The sequence below is a fragment of the Symphalangus syndactylus genome, chromosome 8, assembly GCF_028878055.3.
Source record: "Symphalangus syndactylus isolate Jambi chromosome 8, NHGRI_mSymSyn1-v2.1_pri, whole genome shotgun sequence".
Lineage (NCBI taxonomy): Eukaryota > Metazoa > Chordata > Mammalia > Primates > Hylobatidae > Symphalangus > Symphalangus syndactylus.
This window is the reverse complement of record NC_072430.2, coordinates 13,493,859-13,507,381: the sequence shown is the minus strand read 5'-3', so window position 1 is coordinate 13,507,381 and position 13,523 is coordinate 13,493,859. Positions and strand designations below refer to the sequence as shown.

At 45.0% G+C, this 13,523-nt stretch overlaps 1 protein-coding gene across 37 annotated transcripts in view; it reads left to right on the top strand.

The window, feature by feature from the left end:
* KLC1 (kinesin light chain 1) overlaps positions 1 to 13,523 on the top strand; it is a 63,597-nt gene that overhangs the window by 22,365 nt on the left and 27,709 nt on the right. For 35 of the 37 annotated variants that reach the window (XM_063643856.1, XM_063643852.1, XM_055288027.2 and 32 more), the window contains exons 4-9: positions 2,019 to 2,097; positions 2,879 to 3,104; positions 8,867 to 8,954; positions 9,544 to 9,645; positions 12,418 to 12,591; positions 12,737 to 12,836. In XM_063643856.1, coding sequence (XP_063499926.1) covers positions 2,019 to 2,097; positions 2,879 to 3,104; positions 8,867 to 8,954; positions 9,544 to 9,645; positions 12,418 to 12,591; positions 12,737 to 12,836 — 769 coding nt within the window. The remainder of the gene's footprint in view (positions 1 to 2,018; positions 2,098 to 2,878; positions 3,105 to 8,866; positions 8,955 to 9,543; positions 9,646 to 12,417; positions 12,592 to 12,736; positions 12,837 to 13,523) is intronic. The other 2 variants (XM_055288035.2, XM_055288034.2) reach the window with 2 other exon arrangements.

Here is a 13,523-nt window from a genome sequence, read left to right as displayed (position 1 = left end):
CTTTAACATAGGAATTTGGGGAGAACACAGTTTAGTTGACAGCGTGCTATTTCAAAAGGCTTATACCATATTCCTCCCTCACATCTCCTCTAGGTTAGGGTCCAACTGAATGTTTTGATTTAAAAGATGTGGCTGGGCACGGTGGCTCATGCCTGTAATCCCAGCCCTTAGGGAGGCCGAGGCAGGCAGATCACCTGAGGTCAGGAGTTGGAGGACAGCCTGGCCAATATAGTGAAACCCTATCTCTACTAAAAATACAAAAATTAGCCAAGTGTGGTGGCACATACCTGTAATCCCAGCTACTCAGGAGGCTGAGGCAGGAGAATCGCTTGAACCCAGGAGATGGAGGTTGCAGTGAGCCAAGATCACGCCATTGCACTCCAGTCTAGACGACAGAATAAAGCTCTGTCTCAAAAAAAAAAAAAAAAAAAAAAAATTAAGGCCGATGCGTTGGCTCATGCCTGTAATCCCAACATTTTGGGAGGCTGAAGCGGGCGGATCACCTGAAGCCAGGAGTTCAAGATCAGCCTGGCCAACATGGCAAAACCGCATCTCTATTAAAAAATACAAAAAAATTAGCTGGGTGCACCTGTGGTCCCAGCTACTCGGGAGGCTGAGGCATGGAATCATATGAACCTGGGAGGCGGAGGTTGCAGTGAGCCAAGATCATGCCACTGTACTCCAGCTTGGGTGGCAGAGGGAGACCCTGTCTCAAAAAAACAAACAAGCAATAAATAAATAAAAGATGTGCTTGCGCCAGAGTGCTGTGGAAATGCAAGTACTTTGCAGATGTCGATGCCAGCAGTGATTGACCTGGGACACTGGAGGATGTTGAGAAGAGGAAAGCTGGTTTCGTAGGATTGGAGATTTTTAAAATTTATTATTTTGAAAAAGTGTTAAACTTGGAGAAAACATCCAATGAGCTGACTCTCCTTACCCTTTCCAGAGTACTTACGAGTGCCTGTTTCTTCTGAACCTTGTTCACATAGTGGCATAGCACGTGCCACGGCTGCTTACTGCTGCTGGGCATCTTTCCCTAGGGTGAGGGGTTCTTCTGTGGCAGTCCAGGGCCAAGGGCACACAGACCCAGTATATGCTCTCCTCTGCAGCTCATACTCTCATTTTGTTAACTGCCAACAGCATCCTTCATGGCATTGTTTCACTGTGTCCCAGGGTCCGGTTCAGGGGCGCATCCTGCATGTGGCTGTCATATCTCTTGAGTAGCCTTTCACATGGAATGGGGTCTCCGTCTATGGTTGTCTTTCGTGACATTGGTGCTTTTGAGAAATGCAGGCCAGTTATTTCGTCCATCATTCCTCAGTTGGGGTTCATCTAATGCCTGGATTATGCATCCCAGACAGGAATATTCTAAAAGCAGTATGTCTTTATCACATTTTCCCTTCCGGAGCCAAGCAGTGTTCATCTGCCCCATGACGAAGCTAATTTCTTACTGGTCAGGCTGTTACCTGTCTTTTCCATTATGTAGTTTCTGATTTTATTTCTTTGACTAATCAGCAATATGTGGGGAAACATGGGTCACAGGCCTTTTAAAACCTGGGAGGTTTCAAACTGCTCCCAGGGATCCTGCCCCAGAGCTGATTGTGGTGGTGAGGAATCTAGCCCCTCCACTTCTCTGGGGATCAGAGATGTACCATTTTCATCTGTTGCTACATATTTGGTTCCCAAATAAGATTTTATTTTGAGTCAGGGTTTTCCCTGCTCTCCTAGACCTCCCTCAGAGCGCAGGAGAAGGATCTGAGGCATGGAAATGCAGCCATGGCCCATTTCGTCAAACTCTGGTCTGCACTTAAGTATTTGTGTTCTTAGTCTAGCAAGCTTTTCATTACTCCTGTTCAACTGATGGATAAGCCAGATCGTCGGCAATCCTACATTTGATGTTAAAAACTGATCATCTTTTCTAAGATTCTTAGTTAAAATGTATTTAATATTAAAGATTTTCAGGACAGGATGTGTATAGTACTTGTAAGATGAAGTGATGTCCTGGGTCTGTTTTATAGGAGGACAAAGACACTGATTCTACCAAAGAGCCTCTGGATGACCTTTTCCCCAATGACGAAGACGACCCAGGGCAAGGAAGTGAGTGACGGGTGATGCGGGAATGTTACCGAGTGCAGGAGAGAGGCGTTTTCCCCCTAGAACACGGTCATAGCAATCAGTGGCAGCCTTAGTGCATGCGGCCTGCCTGGAGGAAGCACCACCAGAGCAGGGTTGCCTTTGGTTTTCCAAAATAATTTGTGTTGTGTGTTGGGATACAGGAATATGCTAGAGCAGACCCTAGGATACAGCGGCATGCATGTGCAGTTCAGGCGTGATCTGCAGATTCTTATGGGGTGAAGAGGTCAGAATTACTTATTCTGCTTGTTTCATGGTGCCAAGAGGAGTCTCATGGCACTGAGCGGCCATGGTGCCATCCCTGACACTACAGTCACCACTCTTTTTTTTTTTTTTTTTTTTTTTTTTTGAGATGGAGTCTTGCTCTGTCGCCCAGGCTGGAGTGCAGTGGTGCAATCTTGGCTCACTGCAAGCTCCGCCTCCCGGGTTCACGCCATTCTCCTGCCTCAGCCTCTCCGAGTAGCTGGGACTACAGGCGCCTGCCAGCACGCCCGGCTAATTTTTTTGTATTTTTAGTAGAGATGGGGTTTCACCGTGGTCTCGATCTCCTGACCTCGTGATCCGCCTGCCTCGGCCAGTCACTACTCTTATCCTGCCTGCCCAGGCAGTACTACGAAAAGATTTAAATAGCACTGGGGGCCAAATACTAACTTGAACCAAAGCTAGTAAAGATAATTTTAAAGAAACTGACTCATCTGGATAATTGTCTTTAAAAACCCATCTGAAGTGAACTTTCTCGGTGCAGTCCAGCAGCAGCACAGCAGTGCAGCCGCGGCTGCCCAGCAGGGCGGCTACGAGATCCCCGCGCGGCTGCGGACGCTCCACAACCTGGTGATCCAGTACGCCTCGCAGGGGCGCTACGAGGTAGCTGTGCCCCTCTGCAAGCAGGCCCTGGAGGACCTGGAGAAGACTTCAGGACACGACCACCCGGACGTGGCCACCATGCTCAACATCCTGGCCTTGGTGTACAGGCTAGTCACTTTTGTTTACCTACTGAATTTTACCTAGAGACAATGTTTTTAACCATATTGCCCCTTAAAATATATTTTTATGTATCTGTATAAACTACTTTTCAACCACATCCACTTCTCTTTAAACGGGTTAAATTAAAAGTATTTAGCAAGCTTTGTGGAAGGGTGTCACTGAATCAGAACGGACGCTGCCTGTGACCACTCAGTTCAGCTTGTTTAGAATAGCCCATGGTGTACCCCTCACACCAGCCAAACCAAGCTGTTTTGACCTTTTCCACAAGACCCTGTGCAGGCGGCTTCTTTTGTCTAAATAGCCTTCCCACTTGGCCTGGCAGTGTCTTCCTGCCTTGTGAGGTCTGGTACTCTGTACCTCCTTTTGGAATCCAGGATTCAACTTGCCCTTTGTCCCTGTCTGCTCCCCTAACCCTTTCACCCCTGCTGAAGGATGCCCCAGGGGAGTGGTGGGCTTTGAGTTGTGTGCTAGAAGAGTTCCTTTGGCTCAGTGCCTATGATGCAGTTGGGGGCTGGAGCCGGAGGCAGGGTGTGCTGTTGGGACAGGGTTGAGGTTGTTGGGGTGGGGCGAGGGGAACCTGAGCAAGGAGGAGGACGTGTGGAGGAAGAGGAGAGTCCAGGGCCTAATGACGCTTGAAGAGAAATGCGGTGATATGACTGCCCACACGCATAAGTGATTTCTTTAAAAATAAGTTTTGAAAGTTGATAAAATAAAAACACACAAATAAGAAAGTAAGCACCCTGTTATAACAACACTATTTAAAATGAGGCCGTGCCCTTTGCCTTTGGCTCTGTAGTTTGTCAGCAGCTTGGTCTGCCCCATGACTATGCAGCAGGGTTTCGTGGACATTCTAGACATTTTTTGACTGTTTTCCTGTTGGTGAATGTTGAGATTGTTTGCATATTTTCTTTTTTGAGACAGAATTTGGCTCTGTCACCCAGGCTGGAGTGCAGTGGTGTGATCTCAGCTCACTGCAACCTCTGCTTCCTGAGTTCAAGTGATTCTCCTGCTTCAGCCTCCTGAGTAGCTGGGATTACAGGCGCACGCCACCATGCCTGGCTAACTTCTGTATTTTTAGTAGAGATGGGGTTTCACCATGTTGGCCAGGTTGGTCTCAAACTCCTGACCTCAAGTGATCCTTCTGTCTTGGCCTCCCAGAGTGCTGGGATTACAGGCATGAGCCACTGTGCCTGGCCAATTGTTTGCGTATTTCACTGCAGGAAATTCTTAGAGATATTTGCATTTAGCTCTTAATAGATTGAGACATTTCATTCCAAAAAAATTGTTTTTGAGATAGGGTCTTGCTCAGTGACGCCATCATGGGTTATTGCAACCTCCGACTCCTGGCCTCGAGCAGTCTTCCTGCCTCACCTTCCTGAGTAGCTGGGACCACAGGCATGCACCACTACATCCAGCTAAATTTTATATATTTTGCAGAGACAGCGTTTTGCCATGTTGTCCAGGCTGGTCTCGAACTCCTGGGCTTAAGTGATCTGCTCAGCTCGGTACCCCACAGTGCTAGGATTACAGGTGTGAACCACTGCACTTGGCCAAGGTTTTTTTTTTTTTTTTTTTTTTTAAACTTATGTGCCCATTAAAACATATGGAAGTTTCTGGACAGCACTGGATATTATTAATATAAATGAGTTAAGTAAGCATAACTAGGTTTTTGTTGTGCACAGTGTGCATGGGCACACACATCACTGCTGGGTGCTAGGGATGCCATGGCCTCTGTCAGTCTTGTGTTTTTCCCTAGCATTATAGTGTGAGAGTTGACCCACGTGTGTAGATGTTTGGAAAAAAAATAGTAGCTGCATATGTATTCATATTCAGTATTCTACCTTTCAGCTTGTTATTTCATCATTCTTGTATTAAGGGACACATAATTTTAAGCTTTTTTTTTGCCTTTAATTTTTTACTGATCTTTATAAGGTTTGTTCAAGATTTTGGATTGATTGATTGATTGATTGATTGTAGAGATGGAGTCTCACCGTGTTGCCCAGGCTGGTCTCAAACTCCTGGGCTCCGAATGATCCTCCACCTTGGCTTCCCAAAGTGCTGGGATTATAGGTGTGAGCTGCGAGGTACCATGCCTGGCCTGGATTGATTTCTTCCTTCCTTCCTTTCTTTCTTTCTTTCTTTCTTTCTTTCTTTCTTTCTTTCTTTCTTTCTTTCTTTCTTTCTCTCTCTCTTTCTTTCTCTTTTCTTCTTTTCTTTTCTTTTCTTTCTGTCTTGTCCTGTCCTGTCCTTTCTTGTGTCTTGATGGAGTTTTGCTCTTGTCGCCCAGGCTAGAGTGCAGTGGAGTGATCTCGGCTCACTGCAACCTCAGCCTCTCGAGTTCAACCAGTTCTCCTGCCTCAGCCTCCCAAGTAGCTGGGATTACAGGCAGCTGCCACCAAGCCCCGCTAATTTTTTGTATTTTTTAGTAGAGACAGTGTTTTGTCATGTTGGCCAGGCTGGTCTCAAAACTCCTGACCTCAGGTGATCCACCCTCCTCGGCCTCCCAAAGTGCTAGGATTACAGGTGTGAGCCACTGTGCCCAGCCATGTATTTCTTTTTTTAGGATAAATTCCTAAGATGGGTTAGAGTATAAACATTTTATAGTCCTTGGTACCTGCTGCCAAACTGCCACTCAGAAAGGCTGTGTCTGCCCATGCTCCTGCCGCACAGGCGCCACCCTGGAGGTGGGGGGCTCTGTTCCGTTGGTGGAGATAGAGTATGCATTGTGTTTTAATTTGTATTTCTTTGATTATGTATTTTTAGTCATTTGTATCCTTCTGTGAATTTCCTGTTACCTTGCACATTTTTCTGTTAGGATTTTAATGCTTTAGTATTCTATTTTTGTTTTCTTTTGAATTTGAGTTCTTCGTGGGCTTCTTAAGCCCACTTGATTTAACAAGTCACAGTGTGCTGGTCCCACTCCCAGAGTTTCTGGTTCAGCAGGGCTAGGGTAGTTCTGGGTTTCTAATAAGTTCCAGTCGAGGCTGACTGCTGTTGGTTTGGGACCACATCTGAGAACCACTGCTAACTAATAGTCCCAGACATTTTATAATATGTTATCGTTTACAGAAGTGCTTAGTATACCTCATCTCATTTAATTCTTTTTTTTTTTTTTTTTTTTTTTGAGACAAAGTCTCGCTCTTGTACCCCTGGCTGGAGTGCAATGGCGTGATCTCAGCTCACTGCAACCTCTGTGTCCCGGGTTCAGGTGATTCCACCCACCCCGGCCTCCCAAAGTGCTGGGATTACAGGCGTGAGCCACCGTGCCTGGCCATTTTTTTTTCTTTTTCTTTTCTTTTTTTTTTTGATACAGAGTCTTGCTCTGTCGCCCAGGCTGGAGTGCAGTGGCACCATCTTGGCTCATTGCAACCTCTGCCTCCCAGGTTCAAGCGATTCTCCTGCCTCAGCCTCCCGAGTAGCTGGGATTACAGGCGCCCGCCAGCATGCCCAGCTAATTTTTTTTATTTTTAGTAGAGACAGGGTCTTATCATCTTGGTCAGGCTGGTCTCAAACTCCTGACCTCAGGTGACCCACCCGCCTTGGCCTCGCAAAGTGTTGGGATTACAGGCGTGAGCCTCCATGTCCGGCCTCATTTAATTCTCATAACACTTTAGGTAGCTTATTTTATTTTATTTTCTTTACATGGAGTTTCACTCTTGTTGGCCAGGCTGGAGTGCAATGGCACAATCTCAGCTCACTGCAACCTCCGCCTCCTGGGTTCAAGCAATTCTTCTGCCTCAGACTCCTGAGTAGCTGGGATTACAGGTACCTGCCACCACGCCCAGCTAATTTTTGTATTTTTAGTAGAGACAGGGTCTTGTCATGTTGGTTGATCTTGAACTCCTGACCTCGGGTGATCCACCCGCCTTGGCCTCCCAGAGTGCTGGGATTACAGGCGTGAACCACTGTGCCCAGCCTTGGTAGCTTATTTTTAAATTGCATTTGCTACAATTCTCCGGCCTCAGCCTCCCGAGTAGCTGGGACTACAGGTGCATGTCACCACGCCTGGCTAATTTTTTGTATTTTAGTAGAGATGGGGTTTCACTGTGTTGTCCAGGCTTGTCTTGAACTCCTGAGCTCTGGCAGTCTGCCCGCCTCAGCCTCTCAAAGTGCTAGGATTGCAGGTGTGAGCCACCGCACCTGGCCATTACTTTTTGGAACTCTATTTTGTACTTGCTGACTTTCACAAAAAGTTTGAGGCAGCTTACAATAGGATGTAATAGGATGAAAGAAGAAACAACAATATATTAATACTTGGCCAGAATTGGTGTGCTTCAGAGGTTCTAGAAGCCTTATTAACCTTTCTCACGTTTTTCAGGGGAAAGCCTTGCCAGGCAGTTACTACTACTCATTTGAGAAAGATGTGTGCTAAGTCTCAAAAGCAAGTACTTGTTCTCAGTCACATCAGTAGTGAGTAGCACACTTAAACTGAGAGTGTCTGGTTCTGGGGTGTTTCTGTTTTACTCCAATCAAGAAAGATTCTTTGTTCCTCCATACTCAACAAAATGGAGGCAGATTGGGTACCAAGTTCAGACACAACAATATATTTACTCTTGTTTGTTGTTTTTTAAAAGACTTTTTCAGTATACATGTAGCATATCTTCCTACAGCAAGACTGTGCAATAGATCATATACTTGCTTTGTAGATGGGAAGGCTGGGACTGCGTGAGGTCACTTAATGTACCCAGAGCCGTGTAGCTATTAACTGGTAGAGCCCAAGCTCAGACACTAGAATTAATTCTGTCTGATACCAAATGCAAGCTTGGTCCATTGTTCTAGACTGTTGCACTTATTCTGTGCTGGCCAGCTGGCATACGCAGGACAACACTGTAGTATGGGGACATTATCTTCCCAATGGCCTAGATGGGAAGGTCAAGTTCAGAAGCTAGTTGGGTCTGACTCCAGAGTTCACCTTGCCAGTCCATTTATTGATGGATTTCCTTCCAGTGTTTTTTCCCCATCCATAAGCTTGTGGTTTTTCTTTTTTCTTTTTTTTTTTTTCTTTTGAGACGGAGTCTTGCTCTGTCACCCAGGCTGGAGTGCAGTGGCGCAATCTATGCTCACTGCAAGCTCCGCCTCCCGGGTTCACGTCATTCTCATGCCTTAGCGTCCCCAGCAGCTGGGACAACAGGCACACGCTGCCATGCCCAGCTATTTTTTTTTTTATTTTTAGTAGAGACAGGGTTTCACTGTGTTAGCAAGGATGGTCTCGATCTCCTGACCTCATGATCCGCCCTCCTCAGCCTCCCAAAGTGCTGAGATTACAGGCGTGAGCCACTGCGCCCGGCCCTGTGGTTTTTCTTAAATAATTTAAGCTTAACTTTTATTTCTGTAGTTGAAAATTACATTTAAAAAAGCTGTAGTGAGGCCGGGCACAGTGGCTCGTGCCTGTAACCCCAGCACTTTGGGAGGCCTAGGCGGGTGGATCATGAGGTCAGGAGTTTGAGACCAGCCTGGCCAACATGGTGAAATCCCGTCTCTACTAAAAGTACAAAAATTAGCCGGGCGTGGTGACAGATGCCTGTAATCCCAGCTACTCAGGAGGCTGAGGCAAAGAATTGCTTGAACCCGGGAGGCGGAGGTTGCAGATGGCACCACTGCACTCCAGCCTGTGCAACAGAGTAAGACTCTGTCAAAAAAAAAAAACAAAAAAAAAAAAAAAAAAAAAAAAGAAAAGAAAAAGAAAAGCTGTAGTGATCTACATCTGAAACACTTATCTAAAACACTTAATTTGTGTTTTTCCATTTAGGGATCAGAATAAATACAAAGATGCAGCTAACCTACTGAATGATGCCTTGGCTATTCGTGAGAAAACTTTGGGCAAAGATCATCCTGCGGTTTGTATATCCAGTTCTTTCATTCTTTTTATGTTTTATTTTCCCCATATATTTCTTTTATCCAACTCATTTTACCATTAAACTCAACAGGGAAAGTTTAAGTGCTGCCTTCTCCCTAGATGGTGCAGGTAGGAGGTCTTCAGTTACTCAGTGCTAGCGACAGGCCAGAGCACACTTCATTTGTTTATGACCCCCCCTCAGATGGATCACCAACTGTAGTTTTTGATTGTAAATCAAGTTGCATGTCCTTCTAGAAATTTTTTTCTGAATAATTATATTGTCTTCATTAAAATCTGGTCAGATTTGCGTATGAATCTGTTTTGGTTGGCTTTGTGGCTTCCGGGGAAATTTTTAAAGAGTCAATATTACGTTGTTGATGTTGATTTGTTTAATTTTAGTATTCTGCAGTGTTACTTTGTATAATCTATACTCTAGTGAATTGCACTTTTCGTTTTAACTGAAGTCATATTGTTCTATCTGACTAAGAATGCTTTACTGTGTAGATTGAGTATAAATGAATATGTGGTGTATAAATGTACTCTATTTGGTTGTCTTTTACCATTCTTAGTGGTTCTCTCTGTGTTTACAGGTGGCGGCAACTTTGAATAACCTTGCAGTCCTTTATGGTAAAAGAGGGAAGTACAAAGAAGCAGAGCCATTGTGTAAAAGAGCTCTGGAAATCCGAGAAAAGGTACAAAAGAAGGGGGCAGTCGTCTTCTTTGAGATTTTTGTTTTGTGTGTGTGTGGTTTTTTTTTTTTTTGAGACGGAGTCTCGTTCTGTCACCAGGCTGGAGTGCGGTGGCGTGATCTCAGCTTACTGCAACCCCCACCTCCATGGTTCAGGTGGACTACAGGCACGCACCACCACATCCAGCTAATTTTTGTTATTTGTAGTAGAGATGGGGTTTCACCATGTTGGCCAGGATGTTCTCGATCTCTTGACCTCCTGATCTACCCGCCTTGGCCTCCCAAAGTACTGGGATTACAGGCTGAGCCACTGTGCCTGGCCCTGTTTTTTGTGTTTTTAAAAATTTTTCGGTTTTAGGTTTTGAGAAATAACCACTGTGTTGTGTTTTTAACTGACTATTAGCTGAAAACAACTCATTTAATTAGGAAATAGCCCACAAAACAAAGCCAGATTGGCCTATACAAATCAGTGTTTAAGACTCAATTACAGGCTGGGCGCAGTGGCTCATACCTGTAATCCCAGCACTTTGGGAGGCCAAGGTGGGAGGATCACTTGAGCCTAGGAAGTTTAAGACCAGCCTGGGTAACATAGTGAGACCTCGTCTCTAAAGAAAAAAAAAAGAAAAGAAGGTCCAGTTATGAGGCGTGTGCATTTAGAAAGGTGCAGTCCTGAGTCTGGTGCTGTCCAAGCCTGATATGGCCTAGAAGTGACTCTGATTGAAGAAGACATGTCTGAGGACTAGAGATGGAAAGCCTGGGAGCATTGCATTTGGCAGTGGAACATGTGCTTGTCAATAAGAAAAACATGATAGTTTAAAGATAAATTCACCAAATATGCTTTATGAAGCTGAAAAATGAAGTAATTATTATAACTAAAGATTAACTCAGAGCTATAGATTAAGTCAATGTCATGTATATTTAATACCAGCTGCTACAGTTTATGGTAATTAGGTATTAAAAAAATAACAACTTGTTCATTTCAGCAGTGCTCTGTATGACAGTCTCTTTAGATGTTATGAAGATTCAGGTATTGGGTCTATCCGATGAGTGACCACAAATTGTGTTTTTTTTTTTTTTTTTTTTTTTTTTTCTGAGACGGAGTCTTGCTGTGTCACCCAGGCTGGAGTGCAGTGGCATGATCTCGGCTCACTGCAGCCTTCGCCTCCTGGATTCCAGGGATTCTCCTGCCTCAGCCTCCTGGGTAGCTGGGATTACAGGCATGTGCCACCACACCCGGCTAATTTTTGTATTTTTTAGTAGAGATCGGGTTTCACCATGTTGGCCAGGCTGGTCTCGAACTCCTGACCTCAGGTGATCCACCTGCCTCAGCCTCCCACAGTGCTAGGATTACAGGCGTGAGCCACTGTGCCCAGCCGCACAAATGGTATTTTAACCTGGTATTTTTTGTGATTGTTTATCAGTGATTCTTATAGTTAATTTTGAGCCACATGGCAAGGAATTGGGGGAGTGAAAATAAAAAGAGGCTCCTTATCAAATTATACAGGTAATATTTTATCATGCTGTCAATCTGCTTGATATTTCTGAAATAGAATGGTCGAATTTGGGATGGGCTGGAGTTAAAGTCAGGGAGAGCACAAAAGTATCAAATTAAGGATTAGGAACCATATAAGATGACCTGCCAAATTCATTCATGTATTTACCCTTTCATGCATTTAGAGCCCCCTGCTTAGAGTTGGTGATTTACAGATCAGAGATGTAGTTCCTTCCACTAGGACACAGTCCATTGGACAGACTGAGGACCGCAGAGGGCACATCAGCATCTAGAATAGAGAGCTCTGGGAGGATATGGAGTGTGGGCTCCTGCGGGCCAGAGCCAGGGGGTGTTGGGGATGGTTTCTCAGGGAAGGTCGGTGTTGGAACTGCATCTTGAATAATTGAGTTAAAAGTGTCCTAGGCATAGGGAGGTGGGGAATGCAGAAAGGAGTAGAGAGGCAGCTTACCTCCCTGAGGACCACATGTGTAAAGGCACAAAGCAGAGAGAACTCATCACTTGTTCAAGGTACTGAGGGAGGAGGTTAGTGTTCATTCATCCGTCTCTGTGCCAGGCCCCTTTTTCGATGCGGAGATTACATTGGTGAAGAAGAGAGACAAAGAATTTGCACTCTTGGGGCTTATATTGTAATAAAGAATATTCAAGGTAGTTTAGAGAAGTGATTCTTACATCGCTTCTCAGCCTTTTGGCTAAGATCAAGTGTGTGGAGAAGTGATTCTTACAAAGAAAGAACAAACAGGTGATGTGCCTGTGAGTTCACTAGGTGAGGTGGGGTGGCCGAGGGAAGTCTCCTTTGAGGGGAACTGAGGAGAACCCTGAAGGATAAGTCATTGCTAGTGGGGAGGGCTAGGAGAAGAGCGTCCTGGGCAACTGGGACAGCTGTGGGCTCTTCCAGAACCTGGCAGTAAAACTCACATAGCCTTTACAAAGGCCATTTCCTTATCTTCAAAATGTGCCTAATGTGTACATTTGTACATAGTACAATAAATGTACAAAAATGTACCTACCATGAAGGATTACTACAATAATTAACACAGCTAAAGAAAATTAGCACAGTTCCCTCCCTCCCCTCATGTATAAGAATTTGATAAATGCTGGTTATTTTATTATTACATGGTGTGGGGAGCCAGTTAAGGGTTTAAATCTGAAAGTGTAGCACAGTCGTGCGTATGTTGAGGAAGATCCTAACGTGACAGTAGGGTGGAGAATGGATTGGATGGGAGCAGAATAAGTGTGTCTAATATGCTGTTTTTTTATTTTCAGGTTTTGGGGAAGGATCACCCCGATGTTGCCAAGCAGTTAAATAACTTGGCCTTACTGTGCCAGAACCAGGGCAAGTATGAAGAAGTAGAATATTATTATCAAAGAGCCCTCGAGATCTACCAGACAAAACTGGGACCTGATGACCCCAACGTGGCTAAGACGAAAAATAACCTGGTGTGTTGACTGGCACAGCACTAGGGAGGGGGCCAGGAGTGCTTTCTTCCCAAGTCCAAACACTTTCTCATTTAAGTGGAGATTAAAATGTATGCTTTATTTACATCTGAAAGATATGAAATATTTTATTTTATTTTATTTTAAGGCATCCTGCTATTTGAAACAAGGAAAGTTCAAGCAAGCAGAAACACTGTACAAAGAGATTCTCACTCGTGCACATGAAAGGGAGTTTGGTTCTGTAGATGGTAAGAAATATACTCCCGTTTCAAGTGAATTTAATTGTATAATGACTTGACTAATAGTAATATACTAATAGTATTAGTTACTGTTTATTAAGCACTTAACTGTGTACATCATTAAGCTAAATAGTTAAAGTGTGTGATTTCACTTCACTTTCACAGCAGTCCTGTGCAGCGGGTCAAACATTACCCCATTTTAAAAGCAAGGATACCACAGGCCGGGCGTGGTGGCTCACGCCTGTAATCCCAGCACTTTGGGAGGCCAAGGCAGGTGGATCACGAGGTCAGGAGATCGAGACCATCCTGGCTAACACAGTGAAACTCCGTCTCTACTAAAAATACAAAAAATTAGCTGGGCATGGTGGCAGGCGCCTGTAGTCCCAGCTACTTGGGAGGCTGAGGCAGGAGAATGGCGTGAACCTGGGAGGCGGAGCTTGCAGTGAGCCGAGATCGTGCCACTGCACTTCAGCCTAGGGCCTGGGTGACAGACTGAGACTCCGTCTCAAAAAAAAAAAAAAAAAAAGGCAGGGACACTACAGACTAAGTGACTTGCATGAGGCCCCGAGGCTGAGAAGCAGTTAGACTGGGACTGCAGTGCCCAGAGCCCATAACATGTCCTCACTGCAGAGACCTACACAGTTCACGCAGAAACGGAGACAGGAGCATCACCCAGTCCATCTTCATGTCCTCACT